The sequence below is a fragment of the Vombatus ursinus genome, unplaced genomic scaffold (genome assembly GCF_900497805.2).
Source record: "Vombatus ursinus unplaced genomic scaffold, bare-nosed wombat genome assembly UNPS02005659.1, whole genome shotgun sequence".
Lineage (NCBI taxonomy): Eukaryota > Metazoa > Chordata > Mammalia > Diprotodontia > Vombatidae > Vombatus > Vombatus ursinus.
Window position 1 is genome coordinate 12,114,809 of NW_020945437.1, and position 18,995 is coordinate 12,133,803.

At 36.4% G+C, this 18,995-nt stretch overlaps 1 protein-coding gene across 5 annotated transcripts in view; it reads right to left on the minus strand.

Moving 5' to 3' along the window:
* ANKRD42 (ankyrin repeat domain 42) overlaps positions 1-18,995 on the minus strand; it is an 86,294-nt gene that overhangs the window by 43,142 nt on the left and 24,157 nt on the right. For all 5 annotated transcript variants that reach the window (XM_027848348.1, XM_027848346.1, XM_027848347.1 and 2 more), the window contains 2 exons: positions 7,548-7,667; positions 1,250-1,385 (listed from right to left, as the gene is read on the minus strand). In XM_027848348.1, coding sequence (XP_027704149.1) covers positions 1,250-1,385; positions 7,548-7,658 — 247 coding nt within the window. In that variant the 5' untranslated portion in view covers positions 7,659-7,667. The remainder of the gene's footprint in view (positions 1-1,249; positions 1,386-7,547; positions 7,668-18,995) is intronic.

Below are 18,995 nucleotides of genomic sequence, written 5' to 3' on the forward strand. Positions count from 1 at the left end.
CACGTCACAATAAAACAAACAGTCTAATAAATCTGCCTGAAAATTTAAAGAAAAAATGAACTTAGATGAGTACTCATGGTGTGTTTCAGGGGAATTGATAAGTACTAGTATTCAAGGGATGCAATGTCTATGCCACTCAGGTCAGCTACCTTACTTGTAACAGGCACATTAACATAAAAGATATGAGTAGGTAAGTTTTCAGTCATGTAAAAATTGTCTCACAGCAAGTGGTTTGACTTAGAAACACACCAGAAAAATGATTATCTAATTTCAAAAGAAAGAAAAACAAAGCTCTTGGAAAAGATATGTATAATCAAGCAAAACAAATTTTTGCCTTGGCCAAGTTCCAAAAATTGTAGTCAGGAGGACCTGAGTTCAAATCTGGCCTTAGACATTTGACACTAGCTGCATGACCCGAGGCAAGTCACTTAAACCCAACTGCCTCACCAAAAAAACAAACAAACAAATGAACAAAAAGAGCTGCTATAAATATTTTTGTATATATGGGTCCTTTTCCTTTTTCTTTGATCTCTTTGGGATATAGTCCTGGTAGCAGTATTGCTGCATCAGAAGGTATCCACATTAAAATAACTTTTTCAACTGGAGGGTGAGGTAGGTAGGAGGGAAAGAAGGTCAATTTGGTTAATTGAAAGAAATAAAATTTAATTTAAAACAATAAATAAAAATATTATTAAATTCATAATTTTTAAAAGTCATACCCTATACTTTCTTTATCTCTACATCCTTACTCAAGCCTTTGTTGAAAGGCAATTGCCCACACACAGTCCCTAGCAGGGTTCTGTTTATACCTCCCTCAAAGGAGGTACAAAAGCAACATCCTAAACAAAGTTTTTCCTGATTATCTCCAGTCAAAAAGTCTTGCCTCCTACTAAACTCTCTTTTGCACCTTGCCTATAAATCTTATACCCATATCCATCTTGTATTTTACTTGTGCCTATGTCTTATTTTCCCTATACCTTCCATCCATTTCTGTCCACCCCCAACATCTGTAAGCTTCGTGGGATAAAGACTACATCTTAATTATCTTTGCATATCTCATTTGGTAACTGGTTAATAAACGTTTGGAAAATATCATTGAGTGAATGTTAATGTAAACCATTTATTTCCATAATTTTGCATGGGTTGTCAAATGATTGTTGTCCAAACTCCAGAAATACTGTCAGAAATTAAATATTCACACTACTAAAGAACCAAAACTCAAAGATTTGCTTCTTTTTTAAAGTTGTACCTGGAAGGTTTCCATTCTGATCCACATCTTCTATAGCAGCTCCCCATTTAACAAGAAGTTGCACACAGCCTAGGCGCCCATGAAAAGAAGCATAATGCACAGGCTTCCAGTCACGCTTATCAGAAACATTGGGATCCTAAAGACAACATTCACATTTACTAAATTTTTATGCCCATAATTTAGGAGGCACTTTATGTCCCCAACACCTTAATTCTACAAATTAGAATGGCTTGTAGCCTTTTAAAAAATAAAAAGCAGGGTCAGCTAGGGGGCACAATGGATACAGTACCAAACCTGGAGCCAGGAGGACCTGAGTTCAAATCTGGCATCAGACATTGACTAGTTGTGTGAGCCTGGGCTAGTTACTTAACCCCAACCGCCTCCAAAAAATAAATTTTTTTAAAAATAAAAAGCAAATACCATATATGACAATAAAAGCAGAACCTGGACAAAAGCAAAGCAATTATTCACTTATAAACAATTTTAATTATACTTCAGTTCTTTAATAGACCCATGATGTTATCAGGGTGAGTATTCTGTCCATGACCCATCCAATCCCACTCATCAAAAGCTGTAAATCCTCCATAGAAAATCTCTCCAAAGAACAGAGATCTTCCTTTGTTCTTTGGATATTTTGTAGATACTAATGCAATAATGATTACCCCTCATTCTCACTACATGGATGGCCCACCTTTTCAAAGCATCTATGTCTTTTCTACCACTTCTCCCATATAGTTCATCACTGAAGATATGCTGCAATCTCCTTCTATCCAATATTCATCCATTTTTCCATTACTTTCACATTTATATAGCTATTTGAGGTTTGTTTACAATGTGCTTTTATCACAATGATCTTACAGGATATGTAATGCAAGTAGTATTATTTGAGTTCTATGGATGAAGAAATGAAGACTCAGTGAAGTTATATGCCCAAGATGCCTAGCTACTAAGCGACATGAGCAAGACCCAAGCACACGTCTTCTGTCTCCACATCGTGTACTGTTCTAATAGCGAATGCTGTCTAAAAAGTTAGTAACTATGACATCTTAATTACTGTCCTGATTAGGAATTAAAGTAGCTGGCTGATGAAAAGTAAATCTATGAGTATCTCTGGGTCTCCATTTTCTCAACTATAAAATGAGATAACTGTACTAGTGCAGAAATTTCAGGTTTATGAGGGAAATGTTTTGTAGCTATTATTGTTATTACACCAACTTAATAAATACCAATAAACTAATTATTTACTGGCAGACTATTAAAAGTACTACTGATGAAGGATTTTGAGTTACAGTTTCAGGAAAGCAGACCCACAGGTTACCCTGAATCTAAGGGAGCTACCCACTGGGAGGACTCAACCTCCAAGTACAAGTTGGGGAATATCTCCTGGAGGGAGCACTACCCTGTGGGTCAGACTTCGTCAGGGACATATTTGGGATGCCCTAGACTCATTAGAGAGATTCTCCATCAAGGACTCTACTTCTTGGATGTCCTAGTATGGCATGGATCCACTGGGGAGGAAATTAGTATTGTTTCTTTCACTTCATTTTATTTTCAGACTACAATTAGACAAACATTTTTCAGGTGTGTTTCTAAGTGAAACCACTTGCTTTGAGACAACTTTTACATAGCTGAAAACTTAACTACTCATATCTTCTATATTAATGTACCTGTTACAAGTAAGGTAGCTGACGTGTCATTGATATTGCATCGCTTGAATACTAGTATTTATCAATTCTCTTAAAGCACACCATGAGTACTCATCTAAGTTCATTTTTTTCTTTAAATTTTCAGGCAGATTTATTAGGCTGTTTGTTTTATTGTGACTTGGGAGCAGCTAGATAGCACAGCACATAGATCAATGGACCTGGAGTCAGAAAGACCTGAGTTCAAATCCGGCCTCAGATACTTACTAGTTGTGTGATCTTGGGCAAGTCATTTGAATTATATTTATCTCAGTTTCTCCATCTGTAAAATGGGGATAATAAATAGAACCTACATCTCAGAGGTGTTATAGGGTATCAAATGAGATAATATTTGCAAAGCAGTTAGCACAGTACCTAGTACATAGTAGATGTTATATAAATGTTAGCTATTATTATTATTACATGAGTTCATATAGCTTGTCTGAAATATTTATGTACTACACGCCTATAAGATAAACTTTGCCTATTGGCCCAGAAACCCTGAGTAATCAGCCCTTAATGCTTAGTCAAGTCAAGAAACATTTATTCAACACCTACTATTGGCCAAACACTGTGCTAAACACTGAGGATACAAAGAAAGGCACACCCAGTCCTTGGCCTCCAGGAGGACAAAATCTAATGAGGAAGACAACATGCAAACAACTATGTATAAGCAAGATAATATATAAAAGATAAATTGGAGATAATATCAGAGGGAAGGCACTTACACGCTTTTCAGGAGCCCTATACTTCCCTAGGACTTTTTTGAGTTTGTTTAATTTCTTTTTAAGCTAAAACCTACTTGTCCTAGTGAAGGATGAGTTTGGACCTCCACATGGAATGCCATGTGTGTTGTGTAGAATCACTGATGAAATTTCAGGGGTTCAAAACAACAGGGATGCAAAATAATTTTCACCCAGAACAGTTTGGTTTCTCATCTAAAGGTGAAGGGGTAATTTCCAGTCAACCCCAGGCTTTCCATGCTTGTTGGGAGCTCTGTGGGAACCAGGCCTTCCCTGTGAAGGGGGGAAGAATCAATTTTCTTTTTACTGTGTTTGGACTGGTGCAGGCCTTTAACAAGCATCAAGACAAGCAACAAGCTATGACAATTTTGTAAAATTATTTTTATTTATTGACTCATACAACAATATATTTGAAGGTGAATATAAATCTCTAGGATTTCTAGCTATGATAGGCCTGGGCCCTCACAGAAGACTATTAATTTCTGGATTATTTAAAAATTAGGTGTTTAATCATTGCTTGGTGACCTGATCTGATCCCATGGATTCTGTTGAGAGACTTTAGAGCCTGCCCAAGTCCCTAGGGTGCTATCTAGAACTAGTAAAATGGAAAACTAGGCCCCAAAAAAACACAGATTGTTGAGAATAGCAACTGTTTAACTGGGAGAGAAAGGGATTGAAGATGGAGGGGAGAAGTTCGTTAGGACACCGTACCAAACGCTTTACCCCTCAGCCCAGATGATGCAATCTGAAAAAGTAAGGGGCAGATAATGGAGATGAATATGCTAATGTCTTAATATGGGGCGGGATGGTGTTTGGTAGTTACTGTTCTTATTATACTATCTTAGTCAATGACTTTGCTTTAAACTAACTGTGTCTATTGGTTAACTACTAAAGGTAAGCACAATATTAGAGGCTTGTGAGCCATAGTTTTAGGCAAGTAGACCCAGAAAGCAACTTGACTGGAAGCAGGCACTCCCTTCCCTCCCAGGGAGCCAACCTGGAAGTGAAAATTGTGCCATAGAGGGGGCACAACAATAACAATAAGAAAAAAATACCTGGACCTATTTGAAGAAAGACCTAAATTACCTACGTAGAAATAGTAGTCAAGATCAGAGCAGTCTTCTCCCAAAATATAAAGGGCAACTGGAGAAACTGAAATAAAACTTATATAAACCAAAATTTTCTACCCAGCAAAATGTAGGATGCTATTTCAAGGCAAGAGATGGACATCTGAAAAGTAATTAGACCTCAAAAAGTTTGCTAAAAGACTTCAAGGAAGTCTTCCAATAATAGCCATGCCACCCACTCCCCAAAAAAAGATAAGTAATCAAAACAATTCATACTTCCCAAATAAATCAGTTGCTAACAATGTGAGATCCCTCAGGGTAGGATATTGCTTATGTCCTTTCTATCCTCTTCCACAGACAAGAAGTCCACATATACTAACTCCCAAGTTGTGCTACTTCTTATGCTTTCCAGATTAGCAGTCCCAGATGATGACACATTACTTAAAACAAATTAAGCATAAGTTGCACACTTCTTACACATAACTGCTGCTATCCTGAGTCCACAGAACCTATTCCATACCAGCTCCAGAGTCTTCTCTTGACCCAAGTATCTAAAGTCATAATGGAGCACTTTTATTACAGGCCTTTGTTAGAATCAACTGCCTTTTAACCCCAAAGAGGATCATTAATAATCTGATACCCTACTGCATGCCACCATTTGCTATTATTTCAAAAGTAGAGTGTCTCTCAGGATATAAGCTTGAGCTTTCCAGGGTCACGACCTTTTTTCTTGGCCTTTATCACTACTCATAGACATTCATCCTCAACTTACATTCTCTATCAAGAACAATCAAGGCTCAGTGCTACAACTTCACACTATCTAGGGGTGCGGGTGCCATCTTATGTAAGTATTCTTGTTCCTTATGTGTCTTACTTTCACCCCTCCATGGGAACCATCAAAGTTGCAAATGCACTGCAGCTAAGTGACAGGGAATATACATCCCCATTGCACTTTCCTCTCCAGTAATGCTAGCCAGCACAACTGTCTATGGCTGGCAGGCAGCATCCAATTTGGCACTTGTCAGAATATAAGTCTTTGGTTGTTTCCTGTCCATACTTGAAACCAAGTGCCATAGCTAAGGTTTTGGAACTTATTGGTGACAGCCTACTTCAAAGCTAACAATCCCAATCTGTAGGTAAAATGCCAAGGCTCATGGTCAATAAGTCCTCTACTAACAAATGCAGTGACTTTTGGTGGCCATCCTCCTTCTGGAATAAAACTGTTCCTAAGCACTCTCAGCTAGAATCAGTGTATAACACAAAAGGACTGTTTGAATTTACAAAAGCCAACATTTGTAGAGTAGTTAAGCAGAAGGTACAGATCATCTCCTTCTTACCTTTCTGCTTTTGGTTCTTCTTAACCACAGTTATGGACACAGAGGTCATTGAGAGGATTTGCTATGACAGCATAGTTCTCAAACTTCGGATCACAGCCATCAAATCCTAGAAAAAACTTTCACTTCCTGATAACTTCCAAAGACATGATTAAGTGATGAGGAAGCACATTTATTTTCTCAGGGTCAGTACTCACTTCCTGATAATATACTTTGTGAAAAGATTCTACAGAATTGGTACTTGTCACTGACAGTGTTAGAGCAATGGTTTCTCATTAATCTCATATCTAATACCTTCAGTGTTTTTCCTCATGCTCTCCCATCACCTTCTTCATCTATGAGAATAAGATACACTAACACAGACAGTTAGTGCAACTGACCACCTTTTTAAAAAAAATCAACTGGGAAATGTGCTGAGACTGGTAAAATACCACTGAATATGTGAAAGTTGTCTTTTCCTCAGCTGCACAGATACGACACTGAAATGACTAGCTGCCGGGCAGACAGTCTAAAGCATTCTGAACTTATGGTATGGTATACTGATCCACCTTCATTCTCCTATTTGAAGTCCAACACTCCATACACATCCTAATCTTCTACATTTTCTGCTATCAGCACTATAGGCATATAGACCACAGAACTTTGGAATAACAATAACTAACAGTTATTGACAATGGTGCCTGAGGTCTAAAAGTTAAATAGTCTCCACGACAGAGTGGATGCATTGCTCCTTGGGCACTTTCTACATCCCACTCATGTTCTGACAATCAACCAGATTTTATACTGAGCTTCTTTCTCGGATTATCTTTCCATTCTTCAGACACTGGAGAATCTCCCAAGCTTAAATTTTCTAGAACCACATGAGTTGGAGGATTCACAGCCAGCACTGTCCTTTAATTCTTTGTAAGATTCTGCACAAGAAATCTGGATTATCGGGGTGCTCAAGCACTGAACCCCAGATTATTACCTGTGGTCCTGGGCCAGTGCTCTAAGCACATCAGAGGTGGTTCCAGTCCCCACCAACACTCCAGAATTATTTGCCTTGTCTGAACACAACAGAACCGTTGTGTTCACCTTTCACTGACACCTACAAGTTCCCTAGCAAGTCAATGACAGAGTTAGAAAGATATTATAAGACTCTCAAATTACACTCTAGGCTGATATTCTATACAGTTTACTAAGAGGCAGCCTGGCATAGACTACTAAAGGAGTAAGAAAATCTGGATTTGTATCATAGCTTTTCAAACTACCAACTGTGTGACTATAGTAATGTTTCTTAACCTCTCTGAGCTTCTGTTTCCTTATCTGTAAAATGGATATAATAATCCTACTTGCAGTACCCCCTTCACAGGGATGTTCTGAGGAAAGAACTTAGTAAACTCCATTGCAATATGAGAAGGTGAACTATCATCATCATCATCATCATTATTACTACTCAATTACATATTCCAAAATTAATATGAATTCCTTACCACTCCACTTCTGAGCATAACCTGTAATGTGTAAGAATGTCCATGTGTTGCAGCAAGGTGTGATGGAGTGCATCCACGATCATCCTGAACGGAAAGGTCTGCTCCATTCATTATGAGAGCCTAAAAATACACAAAAAAGAACCTTTGATTACAAGGTATAGTCAATGTTGATACTATCTTTTTGTTTCCCAAAAGTATTAATGGATATTTTCATAGAGAATACTAGCATTATTATATTGTTTGAAAGCTAGCACATGGGGGAGCCAAGATGGCAAAATAGAGGCAGCAACCCAGCCAAACTCCTAACATTCCCCTCCAAACAATCTTAAAATGGCATGTCAAATTGAATTCTGGCACAGCATAGCGAAGAAAAGATCAGGGTGATTCACTTTTCCATCCCAAGACAGCTTAGGAGGTTGGAAGGAGAGGTCTGACACCATGGTGAGAGCTAGCCCACAGTGCACAGTGGGAGGTCTTGGAGGTGACTGTGACAGCAGCAGCAATAGTAGCTTTGGGAACTCTCAGCTAAAAGATGTTCAGGGCAGAGAGGAGCACTAGCACTTGTAGGTACAGGGGAGCAGAGGCCCTTCCTGAGTAATGACTAGAGCACAAACCAGGAGAGCAGTGATCACACCCCTCCCCATCCTGGAAGCACCAGACCTCCATAACTTACAGCCCTCCCTAACTAGCTCTGAAAACAGCAACATGAAAAAGCCAGAAACTTAGGACAGTGTCATGCCCTTCCTCCTCCAGGTAAGCAGAGCCCAACATAAAGTTCAAAGTCAAGAAACAGGCTTATAACAAAAAAGGAACGTGACTACAAACAGCCACTGCAGTGACAGGAAAGACCAAGTACACACCCAGAAGAAGACAACAACATGAAAGCAGCTACAAACAATGCCTCAAAGGAAAAAATGTGTATTGGATACAAGCCCAACAAGAATTCCTGGAAGAGTTAAAGAAAGCAGTAAGAGTGGTAGAGGAAAATCTGGGAAAATAAATGAGTGATACAAGAAAATTATGAAAAGAGATTACGGTAAAATAGGCACAAAAACATACTAAAGAAATAACACCTTAAAAAACAGAATTGGCCAAATGGTTAAAAAGGCACAAAATTTCACTGAGGAATTCCTTAAAAAGCAGAATCAGCCATATGGAAAAAGAGGTACAAAAGCTCACTGAAAAAAAATAATTCCTTAAAAATTAGAATTGGGCAAGTGGAAGCTAATGACTCCATGGGACATCAAGAAAAAATAAAACAAAGTCAAAAGAAAGAAAAAGTAGGAGAAAATGTAAAATATCTCATCATAAAAACTGACCTGGAAAATGGATTAAAAAAGAAACAATTTAAGTATTATTGGACTATCTGAAAGCCATGATAAAAAAAAAGCCTACTAGATATCATATTTAAAGAAGTTATCAAGGAAAACCGCCCTGATATCTTGGAACCAGAGGGTAAAACAAAAATTGAAAGAATCCACCAATCACCTTCTGAAAGAGATCCCAAAATGAAAACTCTTAGGAATATTATAGTCAAATTCCAGAAGCTCAAGGTCAAGGAGAAAATACTGCAAGCAACCAGAAAGAAACTATTCAAATACCATGGAAACATAGTCAGAATCATACAAGATTTAACAACTTCCACATTAAAGGAGCAGAGAGCTTGGAATATGACATTCCAAAAGGTAAAGAAGCTAGGATTACAAGCAAGAATAATCTACTTAGCAAAACTGAATATAATCCTTCAGGGAAAAATGATATTTAATGAAATAGACTACTTTTCAAGCATTTCTAATAAAAAGAATAGAGCTGAATAGAAAATCTGCCATTCAAACACAAGACTTAAGAAAAGTATAAAAAGGTAAACCTGAAAGAAGGACTTAATAAGGTTAAACTGTTTACATTTCTATATCAGAAGATGATGTAATTCCTAAGAACTTCATCATTACTATAGCAATTAGAAGGAGTCTACATAGACAGATGGTACAGGTGTGAGTCAATTATATTGGCATGATCTCTTTAAAAAAAGAAGAAATAAGAAAGAGAGATGCACTGGGAGAAGGAGGAAGGGAAAGGAAAATGGGGAAAATTGTCTCACATAAAAGAGGCACACAAGGAAGAGCTTTTATAGTGAAGGGAATGGGGGGGTATGCTAGGTAATGCTTGAATCTCACTCTCATCAGAATTGGTTCAAAGAGGAAAGAACATACATACAAACTTAGTCTGGTACAGAAATCTATATTACCCAATAGGGAAACAAGTGGGGAAGGGGATAAGTTCAGGGTGGGGTGGGAGGGAGGGAGGTTGGTGATAAAACGGAAAGTAGATTAGGGGAGGCAATAGTCAGAAGCAAAACAGACTTTTGAGGAGGAAAAGGGTAAAAAGAGAGATGGATAAATAGAAAAAAATAGGAAAATATAGTTAATAATCATAACCATGAATGTGAATGGGATGAAATCAACCATAAAACAGAAGAGGATAGAAGAATAGATTAGAAACTAGAATCCAATAATAAGTTGTTTACAAGACACACACTTGAAAAACATATACAAAGTTAAAACAAGGGGCTGGAGCAAAATCTATTATGCTCCAATTGTGGTTAAAAAAAAAAAAAGGGTAGCAGTCATGATCTCAGACAAAGCAAAAGCCATAATACAACTAATTAAAATAAATAATCAGGGAAACTAAATTTTGCTAGAAGGTATAATAGACAATGAAGTAATAGCAATACTAAACATATATGTACCAAATAGCACAGCATCCAAATTCTTAAAGGCACAAACGAAACCAATGCAGCCAAAGCAGGAAACAGAATTGTACAGTAAGTTTCTCTGATAAAGGCCTCATTTTTCAAACATATAGAGAGTTAAATTTATAAAAATAAGAGCATTCCTCAATTAATAGTCAAAGAACATGAACAATAAATTTTCAGAAGAAATCAAAGCTATCTATAGTCATATGAAAAATGCTTTAAACCACTATTGATTAGAGAAATAGAAATTAAAATAATTCTGAGGTACCACTTCATACTTCTCAGATTGGTTAGCATGAAAGAAAAGGAAAATGAAAAATGCTAGAGAGAACGTGGGAAAAGAGGGACATCAATTCACTGTTAGTGGAGTTGTGAACTGACCCAATTTCCGAAAAGCAATTTGGAACTATGCCCAAAGAGCTATAAAACTGTGCATACGCTTTGATACAGCAACACATACCACCACTAGATCTGTATCCCAGAGAGATTAAAGAAAAAGGAAAATGACCTATAGGTACAAAAATATTTACAGCAATTCTTCTTTTGGTGGCAAAGAATTGGAAATTGAGGGGATGCCTATCAATTGGGGAATGGGCTAAACAAATTGTGATATGGTATATGATTGCGATGGAATACTATTGTGCTATAAGAACTGATGCTTTCAGAAAAACCTGGGAAGATTTACATGAACTGATGCAGAATGAAGTGAGCAAAACTAAGAAATAATTATACACAGTAGTAGCAGTATTGTAATGATGATCAGCTGTGAAAGACTTAGCTATTCTGATAAACGATCTACATCTGATCTACATTATTGTAATGATGATCAGCTGTGAAAGATTCAGCTACTCTGATCAATGACCTACTACATCTACTCTGATCTGATCTACTACAGCTACAATGATCCATTTCCAAAGAACTCTGGATGAAAAATGCTATCCACATTCAGAGAGATAACTGGTGAAGTCAAAGTGCAGAGTGAAGCAGAATTTCTTCTTTTCTTTCCTTTCTTCTTTTTTTTTTTTGCTTTTTTTGGCATCATTTTGCAGCATTTCCATCTTAGTATGGAAATATTTTAAATAATTTCAATGTATAATTGATATCATATTGTTTGTCTTCTCAGTGGGTAGGGGAAAGCCTGGAGGGCGAGAATTTGGGACTCAAAATATTTTTTTAAATTGATGTTAAAAATAAATAAATAATAAACCTAAAAAAAAAGAAAGCATACATTCTCTTATGCTCTCTCATTCTCTTTGTGCACACGTATATATATGTTGTATGAATAGATAACCACATAAGATGCTATAAATATTTTTAATCCTTTTCCTCCTTTTTTGATCTCATTAAGGTATAGGCCTAGCAGCATTATTGCTAAGGCAAAGGTCACAGGTTATTAACCTTTTGGGCAGTTTTAAATTACATTCCAGAGGGGCAGCTAGGTGGCGAAGTGGATAGAGCACTGGCCCTCAGGACGACCTCAGTCCAAATCCGGCCTCAGACACATAACACTTAATTAGCTGTGTGACTCTGGGCAAGTCACTTAACCCCAATTGCCTCACCAAAAAAAACAAAAAACAAATTACATTCCAGAATAGCTGGACCATTCTGATCCAACTGACAGTTCATCAAGGTGCCTGTTTTTTCTTAGTGCCTCCAACATTTGTCATTTTCTTCTTTTTGTCAACATTTCTAACTCGATGAGTGAGAGGTAAAACCTCAAAGTTATTTTAATGTGCACTTCTGTAATTATTAATGATTTGAAACATTTTTTTCATATAGTTATTAATGGCTTGGGTTTCTTCCTCTGAAAATTGCCTATTCATATCCTTTCATCACTTATCTATACGGGAATGGATCTTGTTCTTATAGATTTTGATCTATTTCTTATATATCTTAGAAATGAAACCCTTATCAGAGAAACTTTTTGCAAAGATTGTCCCCCCAGTAACCTGTTTCCCTCTAATTTTAAATCCACTTATTTGAGTTATGGAAAAATCTTTTTAACTTTATAAGACCAAAATTGCCCATTTTATCTTCTGCAATACTCTCTATCCCTTGTTTGATCATAAACTCTTCTCCTATCTATAACTCTATGGGGTGATTTTTGCCTTGCTCCTTTCTTCCTTTAACTTTAGATCCAGCTCATTGTTTATCTATAATGTCTGTCCTAAATGTACATAAGATTGGACAAGCTCTATAAGAGATCATTCAATAACATGTTGAAATTTAGGAAATAGACATTCTTCATCTACTTGGTCTTTTCTGGGTCGATGGACAGGCCAAACTACTTGGAGTGATTATGGATTTCTTTGAGGAGGCTCTGAAGTGTATTTGGCTTAAATGTAATCACTCAATGTTGTCCACAAACAGGAACATCTTGAAGATCTTACCATCCACAGAGAATCCCTTCTCTAACTGGACTCCTGGTTATATCTTCTTCATCACACTGGCAAATATTTCTGATAAGGATATATCTCCCTATTTTATGTGTCACCTAATGTTTACTATCAGAGGGTCACTGATTTCTCATTATATCGTCCAAGAAATCTCAAATAATCTTGATACATGAATGGTAGAAATTTTGCTGAAAAAAGCCTGTAAGATGGCATTTTGTTCTACTGAATAAATTTTTTTCATAATCAACAAACAACATGCACCATAAGATCTTACACTCTCTAGTCTTTGGCACTGTCAATTGTTTCAGCATCAGAAACCAATATGGTTTTATTAATATAGAAGACATTAAGGAAGATGTATCATTACCTGCTTTACCACTGTATCCTAAGGACAAGACCTTCTCCTTCTCAGCTCTGCCTACTGATTTTCCTGGCTTCCTTAAAAATCCATTCTTGCATTGGAAGCCATCCCCAATCCCTCTTAATCCTAGTTCATTCTCCTTGTTAATTATTTCCTATTTAACCTATTTATATCCCATTTATCCTATATATACTTTGCTTTGTATATATTTGTTTGCCTGTTTTCTCCCTCATTATACTGTAAGCTCATTGAGCATAAGGACTGTCTTTTGCCTCTTTTTGTATCCTCAGCATTTAGCATAGTGCCTAGCACATAGTAGGTGCTTAATAAATGTTTACTGATTAAGCGATACAACAATTATGTTGTTCCTATTAGAATATGAACTCTTTGAGAGCAGGAACTTTTATTTTTATATTTGTATCCCTAGCATAATCTTTTGAATACAGTAAACTCTTAGTAATTTTTTTCATTTATTAATTCTTTCTTTCTTTTAGTCAATTTTAAGAAGGTAAAGATGTGATCCATTGTTGAATATCCCTTGTGAAAGCCTGTTTGTTCCCAAGTAATAGTCTCACTGAGGATGTCCTAAATTCATGTATAAATAACCTTCATGAAGATTTTATATAGATTAAGTAGGTTGATAATTATTAATGCTTACTCAATTACCTGTTTTTGATATTAATGAAGTACAAGATTTTTCCTCCTTTCCTTTGGTATCTTCCCATCCTTCAGATGCCTTACATCTGTATATTATATATATATTAAATGGAAGTTCTTCAATGCCCTCACAATTGTTTAATCTCCAGTATGTGTTTCCTCTACATAAACTTGGCCCAATCTAACAGTTTTTCCATCTTTGTTCTCATTAGTGTCATTTCTACCTCCTCTACAAACACTTCAGGGACTGTAATGTTAGGGTCTAAATGGACCCTGACAAAACATATTGTTTAATAACAAAAATAAGTGGCTGAATAAATCGGGCATGTTGAGCCTAGAGAAAAAAAGACTTGGTGAGAGAAGTATGAGGGGACTGGAATAAAAACTGTCTTTGAGTATTCATAGAATAATAAATATAGAGCTGGAAGGGACCTTAGAGGCTATGGAGTTCAATCTGCTCAATTTACATAAGAGGAAACTGAGGTTAAATGATTGGTCCAGGGTCACAGAACCAGTAAGTGTCAGAGGCATGATTCAAGCTCATGTGCCCGTCTCCAAGTTTGGGACTCCAGCCACTACGTCACCTCGTTGTCCACAGCTATCACAAGAAGAAGGATTGGACTTGTTTTGCTTGAATCCAGAGGACAGAACTACGAGAAACAGGTGAAAGTTTTAAAAAGATAAATTTAAACTTGATACAAAGAGAAAAAAATTCTAACAATTCTGAGCCATCCAAAAGTGAGGTAGACTGCCTCAGAAGGCAGTGACTTCCTCTCCATTAGATGACTATAAGCAAAGGCTACTTGTCCACTTGTCAGGCAGATTTGTAGAGGAAACTCTTTTTGACTTTAGGTTAGATTAGATAATCTCTGAGGTCCTTTCCAATTGTGAGATTCTGTGATCCTGTCATTTTCACATTTTCCTCTGTATCTAAAGCAATTATCACCTTTGATTGATTACCCCCTTTCCAGCCTATTTTTCAGACATTCTCTTATTGCTCTCTAACAGCGCTCTGCCTCTTTCTAATTGGCTCATCTTCCCTTCATAAGTTGTTCCTTTAGGATCATTTTGAGGTTAGTATTCTCATATTAGTTTTTTTGGCAATCAAATAATTCAACTCCAATGGATCTATGATCTCCTCAATGTGGGTATTCTCTCCAAGGATACACTTTTTTTTTTTGGTGAGGCAATTGGGATTAAGTGACTTGCCCAGAGTCACACAGCTAGTAAGTGTTATATGTGTCTGAGGCTGGATTTGAACAAGTCTTCCTGACTCCAGGGGCCTGTGCGCTATCCACCTACCTGCCCCTCACTGTGCTACCTAGCTGCCCCTCACTGTGCTACCTAGTTGCCCCCTCTGCAACGACACAAATCAAAACCAAGTCATGTCTGCCCATCCTGTGCAACTCTTGCCCATGTTATCTACTAAGTTTGTGACAAGGGGTCCACCCAACATACTGGGGATCCTTCCTTGAGTTCTCTTGACAGATCAAGAAATCCAAAAGAGCTCACAGCTGTCTGTCAGTTTTCCCTAATTTTGGTTCCGTAACCAAGCCATATTCTTTTTCAATCACACATTTCTTTGATGGTATCACTTACACTGCTTCTCCATTTTAACTCCTCACTTATAATGAGCTGTAGTCTGATCAAATCTACCATGTGCCTCTACATTGTAAGGTGATACTCAGTTTCAATTCTTTGGAGCCTGTAGTGTTTCATGACTCAAATCCATACAAGCAGAATACTGGTATCAAAAAGACAGACTTTTGTTTCTAGGAGAAGCTTGGGTTCATTAAAATAACCTGGCAATTTCTCAAAGGCAATGCAATTCACTCTCTTCCTCCTGTTAAATTCTAGACCAAATTCATTGTCCACTGGTAATGTCTGCACAAGATACACATACTGATGGATGATCTTGGCAGGTTGTACATTTATCTGTATGTTATGGTCTAGGCAACAAATATTCTTCATCTACTTGGTTGTTCCTTTAAGGAGAGCAAGGACAAACTCTTTTTGAATGATTATGGTTCTCATTTAAGAGGCTCTACAATGTTTTTAGGCTTAATGAAACCAGTATGATGTCATTCCTAAACAGAACTATATGGAAGACCTCACCATCCCACATGGAATCATGCTTCAACCTGGATTCAGTATTGGATCTCCTACATGACAGCAGCAAACTTCTTTGGTAAGCACATTTCTCATTACCTTATGTTTCCCTTGATATTAGTAAGCAGCATGTCACTAAACAAGTCTCTGTAGTTAAACTTTTCATAGAATCTTATATAATTTTGACATATGAATGGAAGGCACCTTTTTTGAAGGAGAGCCTTTGAGGCAGTATTTTGGTCTACCCAGTACTTTTTTTATAGTTAACAACTGGTATACATAGTGGGTTTGTGTATTCTCTACACCCTTCACTCAGTTATATGATAGTAAAGAAGAGGTCTTTTATAGACTATTACTTGTGAAAGTCTACCTCTTCACTTCTAGTATCTTGATTAAATATGGCCTTGTTGAATGTATAAATTATTCTCAAAAAATTATTTCGATGAAAAATATTGGTATTACTTAGATAAATTTATTAGGTATTATTTAGATACATGGGTCAGTATTTATTGATGCACTTTGCATCTGCTCATTCAATCTTTCTAAATTTTTCTAAAACTTTCCCCTTCACCATTTCCTATAATAAAATACTATTCTGTCACATTCATTTTCTATAATATGTTCAGCCACTACCCAGTTGATGGGCACCCTCTCATTTCTAGTTCTCTTGGTCACTACTTAATAAGTTCCAAAATGTTTTTCATAACTTTAGGATCTACACCTCCTTCAGATCACTTTAAGTTACCAAGAGTAACTTACCCAGCAAAATCAAGTATAATCCTGAATGAAAAAAAATGGGCATTTAATGAACTGAAAGACATTCATGCTTTTGTGACAAAAACCGGAGAACTTAAGAGAAAATTCAACATAGAACATCCAGGAGAAATATAAGGTAAACATTAAATACCAATTATAAGGGACTCAATAAGGGCAAATTGTTTACTTCTTATATGTCATCATTATTTGGGTAGTTGGAAAGAAAGGCTTGAGCTAAGCTGAATATGATGGAGTGATTCTAAAAAAATAAAACTGGGTAGGGAGAGATAAAACGGAGTAATTATTTCATACAAATGAGGCATAAAAGGAAAAACTGATACAGAAGAAGCTAGTAAGGGGGAGGGTGGGTAGTGCTAGGACCTTACTCTCACCAGGAATGGCTTAAAGACAGAACAATACAGATAAGATATGGATAGAGATAGAGATAGAGAGATAAGGGTACAAAAGTCTTCTAAATTCAGAAAGAAATAAGAGGTCAAGGGGATGATAGGGCAGGGGGAGAGGATAAAAGAGAGACTCTTGGAGGGGTGAGTAGGTTAAGTAATAGGAAGGCAAAGTATTGGGTAGAAGTAAAGCAGAGGAGTGAGGAGGGATAAGGTAAATAGGGTGAGAAGGATAGTGAGGAAAAATAGGAAGGCAAGGCTCAGGTTCCTAAAATCTAGCCACTGCTCAGATTCTTATAATCTAGCCAATAGCTTACTAATATTCAGACTCCTTAAGAGTCTGCCCAATAATAATAATATTCTAATAAACCTTGTCTTTGGCTGAAAAAAAATAGGAAGGCAGAAAATACACAAGTAATTATAGCTTAGAATGTGAATGGGATGAATTTACCCATAAAATGGAAATGTACAGCTGATTAAAAATGGGAATTCAACAAAATGTTGCTTTCAGGAAATATGATAAAAATGAGAAATACACAGAAAGATAAAATAAAAGGCAAGAGTAGAATTTATTATTTAAAAAAAGCAGGGGTAGTAATCATGATCTCAGACAAAGTTAAAGCTAAAATAGATTTAATCAAAAGAGAAAAATAAGGAAACTACATTGTGTCAGCAATATCATTCAATATTATTTTAGACCATTTAAAATAACTAGACAGTATAAAATACCTGAGTGTACACCTGCCAAAACAGACACAGGAACTATATGAACATACACATAAAACACTTTTTATACCAATAAAGTCAGATCTAAATAATTGAGGTAATATATATTATTCATGGATAGGTAAAGCCAATACAATAAAAAATGACACTTTTACCCAACTAATCTATGCATTCAATGCCATCCCAATTAAATTATTAAAAAATTATCTTACTTAGTTAGAAAAAATAATAACAAAGTTCATTTGGAAGAATAAAAGATCAGTAACTTCAAAGAAACCAGAGAAAAATGATGTAAAGGAAGTAGATTCAGCAGTATTAGACCTTAAACTATATTATAAGGTGTGAGCATTATTGAAGTGTAAAATGGATAGTTTTCTTTATTTTAAATTAAAATTTTCTTGCATAAATAAAACCTACATAGCCAAGAATAGAAGGAATGCAGAAAACTGGGGGGAAAACTTTCATAAACAATCTCTCAGATAGGATGTGATTGGGTTGGAATATTGCTGTGGTGTAGGAAATGACGAGCTGGTGATTTAGAAAAACATGGACTTATGAAGGAAGATGCTATCTACCTTCAGAGAAATAGATGACAAGTGGAAATAAGCATAGCACACTCTTACATATATGTGTATATATGTGTATGTTTATAGATATCTATGTATATGTATATGTATATATACCCGAGCTTAAGTGTAGCCTTCTTTGGGGCTGAGAGTCGGGGGGGAGAAAATAAAGCAAAAGTTCACAACAGAGAATAAAAGAAAACCTACAAGGAAACAAAGAAAAGCTGGGCATCTTTGAAAACAATGTGTAGTATTTATTATATAGGTTTTCTTGAAATGGAAATGTATTATATTGAATCCTCTCATATTCTACTAGGTACACAGCAATTGTTTTTTCTTTTCTCCTTTTGTATAAGTTTAAAATAAATTTTAAAATTTACAAAAACAAAGAAAAAGAATGCTCATAAGCTGTGAGTTATGAAACATTATGATCCCTGAATTAAGTTCTGGGTCCCCCATAAGGCAATGAAAAGCTGGTTGATGTGAGTAGGCCACCATATATTAATTACCAACCAAGAAATGAACAAGAGAAGCATTTTGAAGAGAATCATATAAAATGAAGGACAGTCACATGGCAAGAGCAAATGTTCTTTGTAGTTTGTCCTTTGTTCTTGAAAAGGACCATGACATCAGGAAGGTGATATCATGACTTGCAAGTGAATTGGATTTAAGTGAGGCAGGGCTATGCACAGTCACCAGCCTCACTCTCTCCTCCAGAGCC